This window comes from Phyllobates terribilis, unplaced genomic scaffold (assembly GCF_046119375.1).
Source record: "Phyllobates terribilis strain yellow unplaced genomic scaffold, ASM4611937v1 Scaffold_4__5_contigs__length_816908805, whole genome shotgun sequence".
NCBI lineage: Eukaryota > Metazoa > Chordata > Amphibia > Anura > Dendrobatidae > Phyllobates > Phyllobates terribilis.
The window spans coordinates 135,132,364-135,154,262 of NW_027362764.1; the positions used below are offsets into that span (position 1 = coordinate 135,132,364).

The following is a 21,899-nucleotide window of genomic DNA, read 5'->3' on the forward strand; positions in this document are numbered from 1 at the left end:
CTGCAATAGGCCAAAAAGGATTAGCTTTGCTAGATTCAGCCAAATGCTGTGAAAAAAACTTGCACAGCACTGGCACAGACCTGCCTGGCAAAAACTGATAGGAACTGATGTAACCTAGTCCTGAAAAGGACTGCAATTACAATTAGTCTTTACTCCCACAATCTATCTATTTAAGAGCACAGACCTGCCTGATAAAAGTCGTAGGAAATGCTGTAACCTAGTCCTTAAAAGGACTGCAATCACAACTATTCCCTTCTCCCAAGCTATCTGTAGATTTGTGCGAAAATTGGCTTGAAATTAACAAGGTATAGCGCACACAGCAACAGCGGTGCCGTCTAACACTCAGCTGCAGCAGTGAGAAAATGGTGGCGACGGGGAAAATGGCTTGGTCTTATAGGGCAAGGACATGTGACATACACTGCCAATGACACATGCCCTTGCTTGTGTGAAAAAAAGCACTTCGCTCCGTGTGCGCGCTGCTGATAGGCTGACAGATTGCACCTCCCCACTGCAAATGCGGGAAAGAGAAAAAAAAATGGAGATCTTCATTGTTCCTGCAGAGATCCATCGCCTGCCCCTCCCCCCACCCCGCTGTACACTCAAACTGCGTATTAACATTAATTTTCATCATTACTGAGAAAAAATCCAGTTATGATTTTGGTGCACGAACAGTTATCGAACATAACCTCGAACAGCCGAATTTTTCTCAAATCGTTCGTGTTCGCCGAACGGCTCGAACACCGCCCAAAACAGCTCGAATTTGAGATTGGCAAACAGTTCGAGTAGAACAACGCTCATCTCTATTAGTCACCGCTCTGTGTATAGAGAGCGGCGGCTGTAACCTTGCTCCCGGCATTGACTGACAGCTGACTTAAGGAGAGTTCACATGCCATGTGGGGGGGAGGGGCACAGAATAATTTGCTGATAAGTGGATAAAGTAGCAAATTTTGCTGATAAGATATATTGCAAAGTTCCTATATTTGCTTATACTATTGTTGCATGTAAAGTTTGTTGAAACGACACTGACCATTCAAACTAGCTTCTCACGAAGGCTGGGTTTACATGGAGTCATTAAACGACCGCTGAAGCGCTGCGGCTAGCAAATCGTTAGTTGGTGAATAGCCTGTTGAACTGGCTGACCGCTTGCACGCACACAGAACGATCGCTAATATGATCGACCAGTGAGTGTAGGAGATCATTGTTCTCAGCAGCACAAGTCCTGTTTACACAAAATGGTGTGCTGCGAAGTATGATGACTTTTAAGCTGCTTAGAGGGGTTGTCTGGTCCAAATCGATAAGTGTGCAGTCACTCTGTGTGACTGCAGAATTATGAATCCCCCCCAGTCACTTTGGTTGTAATCATGATAAAGTAACATATTTTTTTTAAGCAATTTCTGAGATGCTACTTCAAAAGTGAAAACGAATACAGAGTAAAGTTCTATAAGAGATGTTGTTAATTGTTGGTTATTCTCCAGACCTTCTATTATTCCTTATTTGATAAACCCTAGATAAGTGAGAGTATGTAAGGTGACGGTTGTATGTAAGTGACCAGCTGCTTGTGGGGTAGCTTCTAAGGTGGAATCACTCAGTACGTACTGCCCTAGCGAATTAGCATCTTATTATAGAAGTTGTCATTGTCTCCGTGATGCTGCCTGGTTGGTGCACTATTAATCTCCGGTGATTCACTGTCCTGTCACATATATGGACAAGGACATCCTTTACAGGTGTGGTGAACATCACATACAGGTGGTTATGGTAGGTGTATGCTGTCACTCCTTGGTTTGTCATTTGTTCCACTGATCATTCCTTTTTTTTAATTACTTCCGGAAATAATACTGATTAATGGTTTAGGCAAATGGAGCATAATGAACACTCGTAAAGAACTGTTCTGCTGTGTACAGTTTTCTTGGAAGACAAAATCCATTACGCTGTTATATAAGGCATGGCTATATTGATTGCACAGGCATTGTGCTTTAGTCTTTATGCACACAGCAAAGGCATGTGCATAGAGCCTGTAGTGTGAGACAATGAGTCCATGAGGCTTATAATGAAATTTTTATATGGTGAAAAATGTCAAATAGATAAATTTGATCGTAGTATCAACCTCCCGAAAAAAAATGTAGGTACAGTATTGTCCCATAGATGTAACGACAGGAATCTATAAGATGCCATTGTGTGTGGGGCCTCCTACTGTATGAACTAATATAGGTACAGTGCAAAAAAGCATTTTCAGACTTTCCACTGAACGTTCATAAGTTGTATCCTTATATATTTCCTCTTTCTTTTATCTTGGTCTTTGCCCATTTATTTGTATTTACATGCATCAATTTTCCAAAACCTATGTTTCACAAGGTTTTAGATTAATAAGGTTTTTAATAAAAAGAAACAACGTGTTTTCCTTTTCTTACCATGTAGACGGGCCTTGATTTATAATGTAAAGCGTTCCACAAGGTTGGATGTATGGTACTTTATGAAAACTTTTTTCCCCATAAGTGTCTTCCATCTCTCAGTACTTTGATTCCCATAGGGAGAAAAATAATGGATCTCATCAGATATTTTGAGTGCATTGAACATAAAATACAATCTGCTGTGTAAGAATTCCTTTTAGAGACAAGTTTACTGTGCTCACGGACCTTGTCTTTGTTCTTTTTTCTATAAATAAACTATAAACTAGTTGCTAAGCCTGCCCCAACATCCAGAAAATCATAACAAATCGTATCCAAAACCATTGCTGGGTGCAGAAACCTTCTGACTACATTAATAGTCACAAGGATTGGCTTGATCAGTGACTGCTGAATAATTATATCCGACCACTCATAAAGGTGGCTATATTATACTATAGTCTGTCCAGATGGCTGGCAGTAACGCTCCTCCTAACCTTTAAAGCATCTCCATTATTTTACTCTTCCTATTTCATTGTGTATGAATTGTGGTCCATCTGGCACCACGTATGCGGCTGCTCTAGCCTTCTGCACATGGGACTGTGCAGTTCAGCCATGCTGAGAGTTGGCTAGAAGGGCATGATCTGGCCATAATGCTTTTTCTGGCTTTCTTGATCAATATTGTTACTTCTAATGTGAGAACCTAACACTTAAAGGGGTTTTCCCACAAACAAAAGTTCATTTTAAAATTTGTGTCCGGAACATATCACAGCTCCTGGGGAGGAAGCAAAAGACAATACAGACATTACAGCAGGGGATCACAGAGGATTCATTTTGTGAGGTAAAATATTGTTTATACACAGGCAGTGAAATATTTTACCTCACAAAATGGATTCTCTGCGATCCCCTACTGTAATGTCTGTATACTCTTTTGATTCCTTCCCTGCCCAGGAGCTGTGGTATGTGCCGTACACATAGTTACACCAGTTTTGTCAGGAGGAATGGGCCCAAATTCCGACCAACTATTGTGAGAAGCTTGTGGAAGGATATCCCAAACGTTTGACCCAAGTCATTCAGTTTAAGGGCAATGGTACTAAATACTGATGAAATGTATGTAAACTTTTGACTTTGCAGTAAGTAATAAAAATGCCTTAAAACATTCTCTCTCTCTCATTATTCTGGCATTTGGCAAATATTAAAAATGATGATAATCCTAATTGACCTAAAACGGGAAAGGTTTATTCTGATTTCATGTCAGATATTGAGAAAAACATGAATATGTGTCTATTTATATAGTGTATGTAAGCTTCTGGTTTCAACTGTATATATTGTAGCACAGCTGGAAAGGACTGGGTTAAATCACAACTCTGCAGGGTCTTGATTAGATATACCGTATTTTTCCAACTATAAGACGCAGCGGTCCATAAGATGCACCTAGATTTTAGAGGAGGAAAATAGGAAAAAAAAATGTAAGCAAAAAATGTGGTCATGATGCACTGTTATGGGGGAGGGGATCTGCTGCTGACACCCGTATTGGGGTAATGTTCCCCAATTCTGTTAATATCCTCCATCCTGGTATGTATGGCCCCTCCTTCCTGGTATACGTGTCCTTCATCCCCATCCTGGTATGCATGGCACCCCTTGAGCCCCCATCCTGGTATGCATGGCACCCCTTGAGCCCCCATCCTGGTATGCATGGCACCCCTTGAGCCCCCATCCTGGTACGCATGGCACCCCTTGAGCCCCCATCCTGGTACGCATGGCACCCCTTGAGCCCCAATCCTGGCACGCATGGCACCCCTTGATCCCCCATCCTGGCACGCATGGCACCCCTTGAGCCCCACATCCTGGCACGCATGGCACCCCTTGAGTCCCCATCCTGGCATGCATGGCACCCCTTGAGCCCCACATCCTGGCTTACATGGCACCCCTTGAGCCCCCATCCTGGTATGCATGGCACCCCTTGAGCCCCCATCCTGGTATGCATGGCACCCCTTGGGCCCCCATCACGCTGCCCACGAAAAAAATGAACAATCATACTCACCTCCTCTGTCCTCCAGTGCTGTGTCCCGCTCTGCTGCCGACACTCACTGTGTGAGCCGCGCATGGCAGGGCATGCATGGTGTCCCCGCCATGCGCTCTCACACAGTGAAGTGCTGTGCCGGAATAGTCACTGCTCCCCGCGCTGGGACTCTTTGCATGGGGAGCAGTGACCATTCAGTCTGTTCAATAGCCGGCACACTGTACCCGCAGCGCGGCTCCTGCTGCCGCTCTGCGGTCAGTGTGCCTGCTATTAAAGACCATGAATATTCACTACAACTCATGGGATAGGGGAGCACAAAATCGGTTTTGTTTGACAGAGCTGGGGCTAGCTTAGAAGTGTATGAGTAGCCCAGGGTCTGTTCTGTTTAGTTAGTGCATGGACAATCGCATCGCACCGCATTGATCAGACTGACCAGCAGCTCTCCTGACCCGTACGTGACAACATGTATTTCTATGCAGCTGTCACGCTCTGGTCAAGAGAGTCAACAGCTCCAGCCAGTGTCGGCGTCAGGACGTACTTCGTGGGCGGAGTTAGCATGCGATTTGTGTGGCCCCTGAAGAAAATGATAAATATTCAAATGGCCCTTGGCAGAAAAGAGGTTCCCCACCCCTGTTGTAGGGGTTCACTCTCTTGGGTAGCTGCTTGGAACATGAAGTCACAGGGTGTTTTATATCACACATGGGATAGTGTTTATTTCCACTGGTTGTACAGTACCAAAAACAAAACCATAAAATCCCAAGCCTTGTCCAGGCACTAACTAAACAATACAGACTATGGCTGTTCAGACATGGTTGAGCTAGCCCCATCTTAGTCACACAAAACCGCTATTGCCCTTAGCAAGCAGTGATACTTGCAGACTTGCAGTTTGGTGATTCACATGACCTGTGCAGTCTCTTTTCAGAGAGATTCTGGCTGGTCTCTCTTTAGCTCCAACATAACCCACTCTGCTAAGCTTCCCCCAGCTGACTGACCAGTGAACACATGGCCTGGTTCTAGTCAAAGCCATCAATATGCACTTAATCAGGACCTTTAGTGCTTGGATTTAAATTAGCTTTCCTGGCTTTTTTCCTATTTATTTATTTTTATTTATTTTACTCACTTAGCGCCATTAACTCCACAGCGCTTTACAGACATTATCATCATTATCCCCATTGGGGCTCACAATCTAGATTCCCTATCAGTATATCATTGGAGTGTGGGAGGAAACCGGAGGAAACCCACGCAAACACGGGGAGAACATACAAACTCCTTGCAGATGTTGTCCTTGATTGGATTTGAATCCAGGACCCCAGTTCTGCAAGGCTGCAGTGCTAACCACTGAGCCACCGTGCTGCCCATATAATGTATACCATATTTTTCGGACTATAAGACGCACCTTTTTTCCTCCAAAATTTTGGAGGAAAGTTGGGGGAGCGTCTTGTAGTTTGGATGTCCCTGCTGTGAATGGTGGAGGAGAGCGGCAACGATTGATAAGCGGGAGGCAGTATCCGGCGACTGCAGCTGCTCAGCAATAACATGCGCCCCGCAGTTAAAGAAAATTAATATGCACGGCTCTCCACTCCCATGATTGTGGGGAGCAGTGAATATTCATTCTCTTTAATAGCAGGCACAAGTGATCGCCCTTCTGCTGCAGGAGCCAGCGGTTGTGGTAACAGTGTGCACGCTATTAAGGAGAATGAATATTCAAAGCTCTCCACTCCCATAGTACCCAGTGTGGGGAGCAGCTGTCCTCAGTGTGTGAGGGTGCATGGCAGTAACGTCATGCACTGTTTACACGCTGATGTCAGTTGCTGGCATCAGAACAGAACGTCGCTGGAGCAGAGGGGAGGCGAGTAAGAATCCATTATTTTTTTATGTGTATGGAGTGAGGGGGCTATATAAATATATACCAGGATGGGGGGGCTACATATACCAGGATGGGGATAAGGGCAATGTATACCAGACCAGGATGGGGGTGGGGGCCATGTATACCAGGATGGGGATGGGGGCCATGTATACCAGGATGGGGATGGGGGCCATGTATACCAGGATGGGGATGGGGGCCATGTATACCAGGATGGGGATTGGGGCCATATATACTAGGATGGGGGATATTAGTACAGAATTGGAGGACATTACCCCTTTAACAGTGTCAGCATCAGACCCGCCCCCCCATAACAGTGCATCATGACCACATGACCGGTGCGTCTTATAGTCCAAAATATACGGTATGTGTGTGTGTGTAGATAGATGGCTAGATAGATAGATGGATGGATAGGTCTATATATAGATATATATCTGTCTATATACATATATACAGTCATGGCCGAAAGTGTTGGCAACTCTTGAAATTGTTCCAGAAAATGAAGTATTTCTCCAAGGAAATTATTTCAATTGCACATGTTTTGCTATACACATGTTTATTTCCTTTTTGTGTATTGAAACAACACAAAAAAAACAGAGAAAAAAGAAAATTGGACATAATTTCACACAAAACCCCAAAAACCGGGTCGGACAAAACTGTTGGCACCCTCAACTTAATATCTGGTTGCACGCCTTTTGGAATAAATAACTGCAATCAATCGCTTCCTATAACCATCAACAAGCTTCTTACATCTCTCAACTGGAATTTTGAACCGCTCTTCTTTCGCAAACTGTTTCAGGTCTCTCATATTTGAAGGGTGTCTTCTCAAAATAGAAATTGTAAGATCTCTCCACGAGTGTTCAATGGGAACTTCAGATCTCTCTAGCACTTTGTTTCCATCCATTTCTGGGTGCTTCTTGAAGTATGTTTGGGGTCATTGTCCTACTGGAAAACCCATGACCTAGGATGAAAACCCAGCTTTCTGACACTGGGCACTACATTGTTAACCAAAATTCTTTGGTAATCTTCAGATTTCATGATGATCTATGAGATATATATATCTATCTATAGAGATAAATAGATATATTAATTTACAAAATCTGATTAATTTCCATTACTTGTATTTACTTTCTATTAAATTATATTGTATAGTGGAGGAAATGTGTGATTTTGTTGGGATTTTTTTCAATTAATTTTTTTTCTCAATGATTGTGTTAATGTTGGCGGACACTTCATCGTCCCTAATGTTGTGGAAATCCGTTCCAACAATAGAACGTGCAGAGTCTTATTCATCTGATGTGGACAATTTACTGTCACTCATTATGTGTAACTGCTGCTTCCCCAGATTGACTCTAAAACTCTTCGTGTATTTCCCTCCTTTCACAGTTCACATTTATGAGTTTCATATAGCTTTAGATTTAATAAGAAGTCAATATGTGTTTTCTGTGTCCTTTCAGTGTTTCATTGTCCAGGATGCCCCACAGAGTATTCCCCATCTAAATAATTATAATCCTCGGTCTGAATATTAGTTACCTCCCAAGAGATCATTGCAGCGAGGATAAAACACATTAATTGGCTTCATGAATGTTAGCGCCGTGACCTTGCTGGAGAATTAGGAATCTGCTCTGGCAGCAAAGTGTTTTTGGTAAATTCTGTAACATACTGTACATGGCTGGTAACATATTTGTGGGAAATACTAGCACTATACATATGTACGTATGTGTGTGTGTTTGTGTGTATGTATGTATATATATATACACAGTACAGACCAAAAGTTTGGACACACCTTCCCATTTAAAGATTTTTCTGTATTTTCATGACTATGAAAATTGTACATTCACACTGAAGGCATCAAAACTATGAATTAACACATGTGGAATTATATACTTACCAAAAAAGTGTGAAACAACTGAAAATATGTCTTATATTCTAGGTTCTTCAAAGTAGCCACCTTTTGCTTTGATGACTGCTTTGCACACTCTTGGCATTCTCTTGATGAGCTTCAAGAGGTAGTCACCGGATAAGGTCTTCCAACAATCTTGAAGGAGTTCCCAGAGATGCTTAGCACTTGTTGGCCCTTTTGCCTTCACTCTGCGGTCCAGCTCACCCCAAACCATCTCGATTGGGTTCGGGTCTGGTGACTGTGGAGGCCAGGTCATCTGGTGTAGCACCCCATCACTCTCCCTCTTAGTCAAATAGCCCTTACACAGCCTGGAGGTGTGCTTGGGGTCATTGTCCTGTTGAAAAATAAATGATGGTCGAACTAAACACAAACCGGATGGAATAGCATGCCGCTGCAAGATGCTGTGGTAGCCACGCTGGTTCAGTATGCCTTCAATTTTGAATAAATCCCCAACAGTGTCACCAGCAAAGCACCCCCATACCATCACACCTCCTCCTCCATGCTTCACGGTGGGAACCAGGCATGTAGAGTCCATCCGTTCACCTTTTCTGCGTCGCACAAAGACACGGTGGTTGGAACCAAAGATCTCAAATTTGGACTCATCAGACCAAAGCACAGATTTCCAGTGGTCTAATGTCCATTCCTTGTGTTCTTTAGCCCAAACAAGTCTCTTCTGCTTGTTGCCTGTTCTTAGCAGTGGTTTCCTAGCAGTTATTTTACCATGAAGGCCTGCTGCACAAAGTCTCCTCTTAACAGTTGTTGAAGAGATGTGTCTGCTGCTAGAACTCTGTGTGGCATTGACCTGGTCTCTAATCTGAGCTGCTGTTAACCTGCGATTTCTGAGGCTGGTGACTCGGATAAACTTATCCTCAGAAGCAGAGGTGACTCTTGGTCTTTCTTTCCTGGGGCGGTCCTCTTGTGAGCCAGTTTCTTTGTAGCGCTTGATGTTTTTTGCAACTGCACTTGGGGACACTCTCAAAGTTTTCCTGATTTTTCGCACTGGCCTTCATTTCTTAAAGTAATGATCGCCACTCTTTTTTCTTTACTTAGCTGCTTTTTTCTAGCCATAATACAAATTCTAACAGTCTATTCAGTAGGACTATCAGCTGTGTATCCACCAGACTTCTGCACAACACAACTGATGGTCCCAACCCCATTTATAAGGCAAGAAATCCCACTTATTAAACCTGACAGGGCACACCTGTGAAGTTAAAACCATTTCCGGTGACTACCTCTTGAAGCTCATCAAGAGAATGCCAAGAGTGTGCAAAGCAGTCATCAAAGCAAAAGGTGGCTACTTTGAAGAACCTAGAATATCAGACATATTTTCAGTTGTTTCACACTTTTTTGTTAAGTATATAATTCCACATGTGTTAATTCATAGTTTTGATGCCTTCAGTGTGAATGTACAATTTTCATAGTCATGAAAATACAGAAAAATCTTTAAATGAGGTGTGTCCAAACTTTTGGTCTGTACTGTGTGTGTATGTATGTATGTATGTGTGTTATATATATATATATATATATATGTGTATATATATATATATATATATATATATATAAAATATATATGTATATATATATATATGTATATATTTATTTCTCTCCTTATTAACTGCTTGTCAGAACACATTTTTGTTTCGCTGTAAGGGGCTGCTTGTTTCACGTGAATTTAGCCTTTTTAAGGAAAAACTCCTAGAAGAAACATAAATGATGCAACTAGGATGACGCACAGACGGTATATTTTAATGTGAAAAGTAATGCCTCAGCCAAGATTTGCCTGATGTTTTACATTTACTCACATTTGTTAACCAGAATGCCTTTGTTTATTACAATGTATACACTAGTGTGAGACAAAATAATGAACTTTATGGCAGTCAGTAAATGTATGACAGTGCCAAGAAGCATGGGAACCATTTGCCGGTATAACCTGTGCCTATTCAATGTGAGTCTTTTAATGAACCTAACTAAGGTTAGTAAATAGGATATTATGTAGCAATGTTCTTTTTAGGCCTTGTTTCCACATATATATTAAATGCTATTTTTTACACAGTTTTTTTTCTGAAGGAAATCTGCTGTGCTTAATTGTCAAAGCAAAGTGGAGTTAGAGGAGTATTCCCATCTCCAAGATCCTATCCCCATATGTAGTAGGTATAATAATATTAGCAAATCCCTCCAATTAGAAATGTAGTATACAGTCATGGCCAAAAGTTTTGAGAATGACACCAAAATTATATTTTCACATGATCTGCTGGCCTCTGGTTTTTATTAGTGTTCGTCTGATGTTTATATCACCTACATAAATATAATTGCAATCATATTATGAGTACCAATAGGTTATATTGACAGTTAGAATGAGTTAATGCAGCAAGTCAATATTTGCAGTGTTGCCCCTTCTTCTTCAAGACCTCTGTAATTCTCCCTGGCATGCTCTCAATCAACTTTTGGACCAAATCCTGACTGATAGCAGTCCATTCTTGCATAATCAATGCTTGCATTTTGCCAGAATTTGTTGGTTTTTGTTTGTCCACCCGTCTCTTGATGATTGACCACAAGTTCTCAATGGGATTAAGATCTGGGGAGTTTCCAGGCCATGGACCCAAAATCTCTGTTTTGTTCCATGAGCCATTTAGTTATCACCTTTGCTTTATGGCAAGGTGCTCCATCATGCTGGAAAAGGCATTGTTGGGCGCCAAACTGCTCTTGGACGGTTGGGAGAAGTTGCTCTTGGAGGACATTCTGGTACCATTCTTTATTCATGGCTGTGTTTTTAGGCAAGACTGTGAGTGAGCCGATTCCCTTGGCTGAGAAGCAACCCCACACATGAATGGTTTCAGGATGCTTTACAGTTGGCATGAGACAAGACTGGTGGTAGCGCTCACCTCTTCTTCTCCGAATAAGCTGTTTTCCAGATGTCCCAAACAATCGAAAAGGGGATTCATCAGAGAAAATGACTTTGCCCCAGTCCTCAGCAGTCCACTCCCTGTACCTTTTGCAGAATATCAGTCGGTCCCTGATGTTTTTTCTGGAGAGAAGTGGCTTCCCTCCTTGAAACCAGCCCTTGCTCAAAGAATCTCCGCCTCACAGTGCTTGCAGAAGCACTCACACCAGCCTGCTGCCATCCCTGAGCAAGCTCGGCACTGCTGGTAGTCCGATCCCGCAGCTGAAACAGTTTTAAGATACGGTCCTGGCGCTTGCTGGTCTTTCTTGGGCGCCCTGGAGCCTTTTTGACAACAATGGAAGCTCTCTCCTTGAAGTTCTTGATGATGCGATAGATTGTTGACTGAAGTGCAATCTTTGTAGCTGAGATACTCTTCCCTGTTAGGCCATTTTTGTGCAGTGCAATGATGGCTGCACGTGTTTCTTTAGAGATAACCATGGTTAACTGAAGAGAAACAATGATACCAAGAACCAGCCTCATTTTAAAGTGTCCAGTGATGTCATTCTTACTTAATCATGACTGATTGATCGCCAGCCCTGTCCTCATCAACACCCACACCTGTGTTAATGGATTAATCACTAAAACGATGTTAGCTGCTCCTTTTAAGACAGGACTGCAATGATGTTGAAATGTGTTTTGGGGGTTAAAGTTCATTTTCTGGGCAAATATTGACTTTGCAAGTACAGTAATTGCTGTTAAGCTGATCACTCTTTGACATTCAGGAGTATATGCAAATTGCCATTACAAAAAGTGAAGCAGTAAACTTTGGAAAAATTACTATTTGTCTCATTCTCAATACTTTTGGCCATGACTGTAGTTTTTCTGATTCTCTATGTCTCTTTGCTCATGTGCAGGCATTGCAGAACCTTAGGTATCCATGGCTATGACCACTGATATAGTGACAGCTAGTTGCTAGTGGTCGTAACCATGGATACCTAGGGTCCTGCAATGCCTGCACATGAGGAAAGAGACGTAGTGAATCAGAAAAACTATACTACTTTTCTAATTAGACATATTTGCTAATATTATTATTATTATACCTACTACATATAGGGATAGGATCTTTGAGATGGGAATACTCCTGTAATGCCCAATGTGCATTTAAAGTGAATCTGTCAGCTGACTTACTCCCCCAAAAGTATTTCATATACATAGCTTTCAAAGACAAGTCCAGCCATACCTTTACATGGCCGATTCGTTCCTCCGTTACTGAGAAATCAGCATTTTAATTCATATTCAAATGAAACTAAACTATTTGTAGATCTGAAGTGAAGACTCTGTCACTCCGGCTCTATTCCCCACTTCTTCCAGCTTAATTTATAGTCTCTATGCTGTGTGACTTCAAGCAACGAAGTTGTCAGTAAAGCAGGAGGAGGTGGTGCTGGAAAGGAAGTAGAGCTGGAGTGACAGAGGCTTGGGAAGAGCTTCCACATGTCAAAAGCGCTTCAGCTTCATTTGCATATCCATTCTAACTCTGATTTCTCAGTAATAAAGGAATGGACTAGCCATGGAAAGGTATTGCTGGTCTTGTCTTTGAAAGGTGCATGTTCATATAAGTAGCTTGGGGAGTAGGGGAAATTCTGTTGATTCCCTGTAAAGATTGTTGAATTGTGTATTTTTGTGGTGCATTTTTTCTCTATAGTCTCCTATAAGGAGTCTGGGAAAATGCATGAAAAAAAACACAGTTGTGTGTATAATTGCTGAATCCAGCCTTTTCTATACTAAAAAGAAAATGCTTTACAAAACACGGATTCAAATCTGCACCCAGGACACCTCAAATGAAGGGGAAAAACCCATCAAAAAGCAGCAAATATATAATATATAATAATAAGATAAGTTATTGTTTGGTGAGGACACATACAGAAAATGTGACTAAAAAGCCGTAGAGAAATTAAGCATATCCGCTACTTGTGAAAAAGCCTTATAGGTAAATGCATATACTGAAAATACACAGTTTAAAGGGAGCCTGTCATGTAAAATAACGTTAGTAATCTGCAGTTTAATAGAGTTCTTACACCATGCAGTCGCTGCACTGAGAGCCCCGCTGCCAGGAGGAAATTAACTTTATTCCCCCCGGCAGGCTTGTTCTTTCAGTCATAGGGGTGGCACCGGCACGGTTTCCGCCATCGCTGTGTGTCATCAGTGAGACATGAAGCGATGCTTTGAGAGTCTCAACGATATCTCTATGTGGAAGTGGCTATGTAAGGTACATTTTGATGAAATATCCCCTCTGATGTTGGCATATTTGAATGAAAAGCCCCATATGCACTGGTGTGGCACAACGTCTGGTATTGTTTTTCTTGCCACTTTATACTCCATTGACTTTACGAGCATCGAAGCTTTAGATCTGGAATAATTAAAAGGAGAGCTGCTTTACCATTGGTTTGCAAAGCTCTGTACCCTCCCTCAGCACTTAAATAAAAGCGCTCATAATGATCAGGCTCAAAGATTTCATTGCCTGTGGAAACCCAGTGGGCTGCGTATGCAAAAAGCAATGATTATTCAGCTTCTTCTGTTCAAACAGCTGAGATTCAGAGAATGTTGGTGCAGTGACCCATAGAGTTCTGCATCCATCCTCGTCTCTGCACAAAGCCAATGCTACATCCATTAACAATACGGAGCCAGCCCTTGGCTTTTAAAGCTGGATAATTATTTTTTCTTAAAGGGACACGAAAGTTGCCATCTATTTGGTGTAGATTTTACAACCTCCAGGGTTGTCTAGAATTAGAAAAACATGACTGATTTTTCCCAAAAAAGCACCAGACCATCCTAAGGATTGTATTGGAGCTCAACTTCATTGAATGAGGCTTGGCTGCAATACCATAAACAACCTGTAGGTAGATATGGCGCTGTTTTCAGTAAGCAGACAGGTTTCATATTCTGGAATCCTCTTTAAAGTATATATCTAAGTGTAAAGGAAGAAGTGATTAGGTATTGTGTGAGGTATGCAGAACAATATAGTAGCCAAGGTGACGTTAGGCAAGTGTGGACAATAAATTGCCATTTTTAACATTACAGGCATGAATTAATTAAATGTGAGCCCCGACACTGTCTATCCATCCGCTCACAAACTTCTGTATTAGTCGATGGAGAATGAGCCATGTTATAATTGCTAGTGTGTAAACATTATGCAGCGTTGTGAGCCGGCTACAGGTTCATGCTTCACGGAGGAGATTCTGCCCTGTTACATAATGGGACATAAGTGGATGTTTCATTGAGGTGTTACTTTCAAAGACATATGATTATTTGTACATAGTAACAGCTAATGCTCTTTGTGCCGCATGGCTTCAGCAAAATTCATGTACATAGAATTATAACGTGTCTTTTTAATCGGTTTGTCCATTTTTATATGCCTGTCTACCTGCAGCATGACTAGGACATGCCACCACTTTGGCGCGGGTCCAAACTACAATTGACAGATCTGTTTAAAAATGGAAAGTTTGGTTTCTCTTTTGCTGTTTTGATTGGATTGATTTTTACTAGCGGCGTCTCTGAACACCAATAATGTTCTGGGCATACGCAAGCCTAAAAGGAATCTGTGAGCAGGTTATTGTCACCCAATCTGTGAACAGAATAATGTAGAGATAAATACCCTGATTCTTGCAATGTGTCCCTTACTGGGCTGTTTGCTGTAACTTTGATAATGTACTGCTTCCAGAACAGTGATTTTATCATTAGAGGACTGGTAGACCTGCTGACATGTAGTCCTCCATATTCATGAGCTCTGTATAATCAGCCCCCCACTACTGATTGGCAGCTTTCTGCCTATGCACAGTGTACACAGAAAGCTGCCAATCAGTGGTGTGGGCGGGTTACACAGAGCGGATAAAAGTGATGTTATCAAAACTGCAGTAAGAAGGACAGTAAGTGACACATCGCTGGAATCAGGGTCTCTGTCCCTACATTATGCCGCCCTCAGATGGGTAGTAGAAACCTGTTGACAGATTCCCTTTAAAAATTGATCTGTTCAATGGATGACACAATGAATGAACATCTATTATGATCCGTTTTCCCACACACTGTTAAAGGAATAAAAGAAATTAAAAAAACGACCATTTCTATGTATGTATGCGTGTATATCTATCAGTATGTCTTTGGAGTGTGGGAGGAAACTGGAGAACCTGGAGGAAACCCACGCAAACACGGGGAGAACATACAAACTCCTGGCAGATGTTGTCCTTGGTGGGATTTGAACCCAGGACCCTAGCGCTGCAAGGCTGCAGTGCTAACCACTGTGCCACCATGCTCAGTATATTTATATTTATTGTATATTTATTTTTTATGAAAAAATAGTTGTGCAGATTGCCTTTTTTGGTCCTTCCAAAAAACAGATCGCATAAGGAACGGGTGCAAATTATAGACATTTTTGGAAAAATATGAGCAATCCAGATGTATGGTTCCTGTGACTGAATGTTTTATTTCCATTCTTATTCTCTCCAAGCAGATTATAAAAGCCAAAATAAAATCTGACAGGTGAACATATCCCCATATAGATCTATTATATGTTTACTAATATAATTGTTTGTTTGAGAGACCGATTATTCAGATCAAGAATAAATTATGCATAAGACCACGGCATGTGTAATGTTCACTGAAGGCACAAATGAATGAGTCGTTCAATGTGATGATCTTTGCTATTGGAAGCTCCATAGAATTGCTGTGTAAAGAATGAGACTCGCATGTAAGAAGCTGATGTTGTATTCTCATTGATTTTTCCTAATATCACTCCTATTATTTCATCCAACCAGGAGGAGGAAGCAAGTACTGTACAAGTGAGAGACCAAGACCAAGATGTCCTGGTGCTCAGGAAAGTGTCGTCAGAGAGGCCAGCCTCCACAGCAGGGAGTGGCGAGCGTGATTGGAGGTAAGAGTTTTTCCTCCAGGCATACAGATGCACACAACCAGACAAGCACAGGCTGACTGCGGAGCTCAGCTGCCAGATGGATTTAGCTAGCAAAGGCAGAGCTGGTGTGGGAATATACTGCACGTTGTAGGGGATGCCCTTGTCAGTCAAACACCACAATGGGAAGTTCAAAGCTGAGGGTGTTTGATGCCCAAATGGATGTGAAGCCATCAGCAGCTTTTACCGTCAGGGAGCTTCCTTTGCCTACATTTGATGTGCCTTATTTTAAATACATTGATGAGGAAGATGAGGAGGATGAATGGAGCAGTCGCTCTCAGTCATCTACCGAGGATGACTCTGTGGACTCTCTGCTTTCTGATAGGTACATGGTGGTATCTGGGACGCCAGAGAAGATTTTGGAGCACCTCTTGAATGACTTACACCTGGACGATGTACAAGACAAAGAGACAGGTATGATAAGATGTGGGTTCCTCGCTTGTGGACAAATGCCAAGTACCAGAAAGCTTTGCATGCTACATTGTGGTTACTTTGTTTTTTGTTTTTTTACAAACCACAGTCAATAAAGAAGAACTTTTAGATGTCAACATAACCTCATATTACACCATGATGAATGTCCAGACTTAGAGCGGAGTGGGTGGTACGGTCATGATGCAATTGCTTCCTAAGTTGGTATTTTTTCTTTTGGAGGTGTACCACCACAAAAGGTTGAAAATAGAAAAGCTGTCAGCTGCTTCAGAACATCTTGAGTCATCAAACTGACATGTATTAGTTCTGTATGTATCAGTGGTTATAGTGTCTATTGACCATGTGGAGCGTTGTTTGGGCTCCCCGATAGACTGTCTACGATTTGACAGTTAATCCTCACTTACCCAGATTTGCAAGTCTCACACGGCAGTTACAGTACATATAGTACATCCATGCTGGTGTCTCTTACTTGTTATATAGTTCATTAGCGTTATCCGTAATGCTCAGCAATTTAATGTAGCCAGTGGCAATTGAGAAAGTGGAGAATCGCATATTTTAAGTCATTTCATTATCTGGTGAAGAACGTCTGGATTGACTGACATCTGTGATTGTTGTATTGCTTTCTGTTCCTGCACGAGACCTAAAAAGGCTGAAAGCCCACTCCTGGAGCAGCCCGTGACTAGTAGACAGCTAATTAGAAACTGAGCCCGCTGCTTTTTAAAGTTTAACCAAGTAGGAGGCAAAACTTTCATTAGTTATCTAGAAAGAATCTTTCCCTGCAGCCAAGTTTTCCCTACTGATGTCAGAGCGATCTCTCAGCCCCCCTGTGACACTTGCTACCATAACAGAGAAAACAAAAACTAAACACAGTGAATTATTCAGTGGCATCTTTTGTACAGTAATCCCTGTATACATTGTGTTTGATCATCTCAGATAGATCCAGTCCATCTGTCAGTAATGCTTGGTCTTTGCCTATACGAGTATAGTGAAGGTCATTATAATTGTAGCATCAGGTATACCATCATTTTGGCATTCTCGTGTGATGACACCGCGAGAAATAATGAATGGAGTCTGTTTTGGAGAGCGGAGGGTTGCACTTCAGGTGACATGAGAGCAGGAAGCCCTTGTGTTCTCATTATCTTGCATTATCCTTTATGGTCTATTGTTTAGCTCAGGCCATCTCTGGAGAAGCCATCCTCAAGTCTGCAGCATCTCGCTTCTGCGTTGCATCGAGTAGCGAGAGAAAATCTGATGTTTATTTCATTATCAACAATGTACTAAACTGCAAAGTGAATACAGCTCCTTGCTGCCCCCACCGCAACCGGAATTTAATGTTCCCGGCCTCCTCATGTCTCATGACTGCGATAAAAAGACAGGCATAATAATGTTGTGTAATAATGACTATAAATCTCATTTAGCCATTTTTGGAGATCCAAGAAATTAGCAATCAAGTGCCAGCTATTAACGTTCATTTTAATTTTGACTGTTTCTCATTTAGGATGTTAATGACTTCCATGAATAGCACTGTGGCGCTTCAGGAAATGTTTCTTGTTTGGGTGCAAGAGCCTGTAAAGGATTTTTTTTGTGGGAAGGCTGAGACTAGAAATAGCCATCTGATGACATGCAGATGAGATGCACGGACAGCTTGCCCTGTCCCCTTGTGGGAAATGATGGGTCAAGTCACCGCTGAGAGCGTTCAGCCATCTATCCACATTCTTGATTGAGATTGAGTGGCTGTGAATATTCAAATTGAATTACTGTACTAAATTACCACCTCGAGCCTTCCTGCACAGCTCCAGCCTTCCTGGTGATCACTCATCCCACCGTAACACCTCACTAAATCTATTAGACATGGTGTCTTGAGAATTGGCATAAGAAAATTCTCATTTTCTATGAAAGTAAACAAAGCACAGGTACAAATGCTGAGTCCGTAACAATGGAACCTAGAAAAGAAGCATATTGGACTATCGAGCAGAGGTATGTATGTGACAGCTGCATGTTGTAGAGGGTCTGGTAGACCGTGAGAATGATGGGGTAGACCGTGAGACTGTTGGGGTAGACTGTTGGGGTAGACTGTGAGAATGATGGAAGTCATTAGTGCCGTCTTAGCATTCATATGTTAGTAATTCACTGCATGGAAGGTGGAGTATGATTAGCCACTATATCATCTTTGTGCCACCTTCAGTTTTTTTTTTAAGTTTGCTAATTGGAAAAAAAAGAAAAATGGGCATATATCATTGCCTATAGTTGAATAAATGAAAGAGGTAATCTCAAGTCACCTCTTCAGGAGGACACCATTCCCCAGATTTCCAGTTTCCTTCTTGTTGGGGGCAGTGCGCTCCTAATTGACTGACGGTTCGGACAGCAGCATTGCTGCACCGCTGACTTGATCTGTGCACTCTCCTATTCTGCAAGAAGAGAAAGCTTTGCCCCTGCAGCACCAGAGGAGCACAGGGTATTGACTGTACAGATTCAGCAATCTGCCCAACTTCAGAGCAGGACTTACAAGCTTTATAGAAAAGAGCTTGTAAGCGAACTGCACTCTTTGCCTAGGAGTCCGGCCTCTGCTGATAGACTGCTGAGGTGGCCAGTAACCTATGAAATGAGAAGTGAACAAAATAGTTAAACGGAGAGTTGCTTTAATGAATATATATTTATCTATATATTCATACTATCATATGCCACAGTGCTTTCTAGACATTATCATCACTGTCCCCATTGTGGCTCACAATCTAGATTCCCTATCAGTATGTCTTTAGATTATGGGAGGAAACGGGAGAACCCGAAGGAAACCCACGTAAACACGGGAGAACATACAAACTCTTTGCAGATGTTGTCTTTGGTGGGATTTGCACCCAGTGCTGCAAAGCTGCAGTGATAACCACTGAGCCATAAATTGCAAAGGTGCCTGTTTTTACAAGCACTTAGCAATTTTACCCTTTTAAAAACCCCGAGAATGACCTGTTACCTAAATTGTTTAGTCTGGACTAACCCATCTTAGTTTTTAAAATTGGATGTCACCAATTCTAACTAAATGCACTTGCAGCACAGCAAAGAATATTGGTTCAGGTCACAATGTGGTGACATCTGCCATGCTAGGATAATGTCTATTGTAAAATTATGAAAATGTCTCTCTTTCACTTTATAATGGCATTAATTTTATTGTTCTTTTTACAGAGTGTATTGACAAGGATTTTATGTTCACGCCAAGATTTTGAGACTGAAAAGTCTGATGTGGTTCTCAAAATAAATGAGTGTCAGGAATCCATTTTTCAGATATGACACTTTTTTTTCCCACACTTTTTTTTTGCAGACTTTTGGATTGACAGTGCTAAATTTGGAGCGGATTCCACAAGAAATCCACATCACAGAAGTGAGATGTCAATACACTTTTTGTTCCCAGGGAACGGTTTTCAAAACCTCTTTGGGAAAAAAATTGTACAAAAAAGCTAGCTGTATAGACAGCTTTGTAGATTTTGCATTGAAATCAAAAGGAAGAGTATTTGCAGCAGTTTTTGAAGTGGATTTGCTTCATAATCTGTGTAAAAAACCTGTGTGTGAACATACCCTTAGAGCATATTCCGCTCCAAAATCTGATTCAAATACAATTTATACAGTACAGACCAAAAGTTTGGACACACCTTCTCATTTAAAGATTTTTCTGTATTTTCATGACTTTGAAAATTGTACATTCACACTGAAGGCATCAAAACTATGAATTAACACATGTGGAATTATATACTTAACAAAAAAGTGTGAAACAACTGAAAATATGTCTTATATTCTAGGTTCTTCAAAGTAGCCACCTTTTGCTTTGATGACTGCTTTGCACACTCTTGGCATTCTCTTGATGAGCTTCAAGAGGTAGTCACCGGAAATGATTTTCACTTCACAGGTGTGCCCTGTCAGGTTTAATAAGTGGGATTTCTTGCCTTATAAATGGGGTTGGGACCATCAGTTGTGTTGTGCAGAAGTCAGGTGGATACACAGCTAATAGTCCTACTGAATAGACTGTTAACTGCTTTTTTTCTTGCTATAATACAAATTCTAAGTAAAGAAAAACGAGTGGCCATCATTACTTTAAGAAATGAAGGTCAGTCAGTCAGAAAAATTGGGCAAACTTTGAAAGTGTCCCCAAGTGCAGTTGCAAAAACCATCAAGCGCTACAAAGAAACTGGCTCACATGAGGACCGCCCCAGGAAAGGAAGACCAAGAGTCACCTCTGCTTCTGAGGATAAGTTTATCTGAGTCACCAGTCTCAGAAATCGCAGTTTAACAGCAGCTCAGATTAGAGACCAGGTCAATGCCACACAGAGTTCTAGCAGCAGACACATCTCTACAACTGTTAAGAGGAGACTTTGTGCAGCAGGCCTTCATGGTAAAATAGCGGCTAGGAAACCACTGCTAAGGACAGGCAACAAGCAGAAGAGACTTGTTTGGGCTAAATAACACAAGGAATGGACATTAGACCAGTGGAAATCTGTGCTTTGGTCTGATGAGTCCGAATTTGAGAACCACCGTGTCTTTGTGCGACACAGAAAAGGTGAACGGATGGACTCTACATGCCTGGTTCCCACCGTGAAGCATGGAGGAGGAGGTGTGATGCTGTGGGGGTGCTTTGCTGGTGACACTGTTGGGGATTTATTCAAAACTGAAGGCATACTGAACCAGCATGGCTACCACAGCATCTTGCAGCGGCATGCTATTCCATCCGGTTTGCGTTTAGTTGGACCATCATTTATTTTTCAACAGGACAATGACCCCAAACACACCTCCAGGCTGTGTAAGGGCTATTTGACCAAGAAGGAGAGTGATGGGGTGCTACGCCAGATGACCTGGCCTCCACAGTCACCAGACCTGAACCCAATCGAGATGGTTTGGGGTAAGCTGGACTGCAGAGTGAAGGCAAAAGGGCCAACAAGTGCTAAGCATCTCTGGGAACTCCTTCAAGATTGTTGGAAGACCATTTCCGGTGACTACCTCTTGAAGCTCATCAAGAGAATGCCAAGAGTGTGCAAAGCAGTCATCAAAGCAAAAGGTGGCTACTTTGAAGAACCTAGAATAGAAGACATATTTTCAGTTGTTTCACACTTTTTTGTTAAGTATATAATTCCACATGTGTTAATTCATAGTTTTGATGCCTTCAGTGTGAATGTACAATTTTCAAAGTCATGAAAATACAGAAAAATCTTTAAATGAGAAGGTGTGTCCAAACTTTTGGTCTGTACTGTATATGTTTCTAATTGAAGTAAAGGGAAAACTGCATTGTTGTTTGTGCAATGAGGTTTTTTTTCTGACATGGTATTAAAAACTGTCATAAAAATAAGTGACATGTCACTTATTTGATGAACATTCCCCATAGAAAGGCTGTGAAAAAAAACAAATGGGAAAAAAACTGTTTAAAAAAAGCATATCGGAAATGAAAAATCCATAGAAAAACTTCATAAATATCTGTCAT

At 41.7% G+C, this 21,899-nt stretch overlaps 1 protein-coding gene across 2 annotated transcripts in view; it reads left to right on the forward strand.

Moving 5' to 3' along the window:
- Positions 1-21,899, forward strand: part of RAPGEF5 (Rap guanine nucleotide exchange factor 5) — a 372,046-nt gene that overhangs the window by 277,524 nt on the left and 72,623 nt on the right. For both annotated transcript variants that reach the window (XM_073677776.1, XM_073677777.1), the window contains 2 exons: positions 15,861-15,976; positions 16,338-16,426. In XM_073677776.1, the coding sequence (XP_073533877.1) occupies positions 15,861-15,976; positions 16,338-16,426 (205 nt within the window). The remainder of the gene's footprint in view (positions 1-15,860; positions 15,977-16,337; positions 16,427-21,899) is intronic.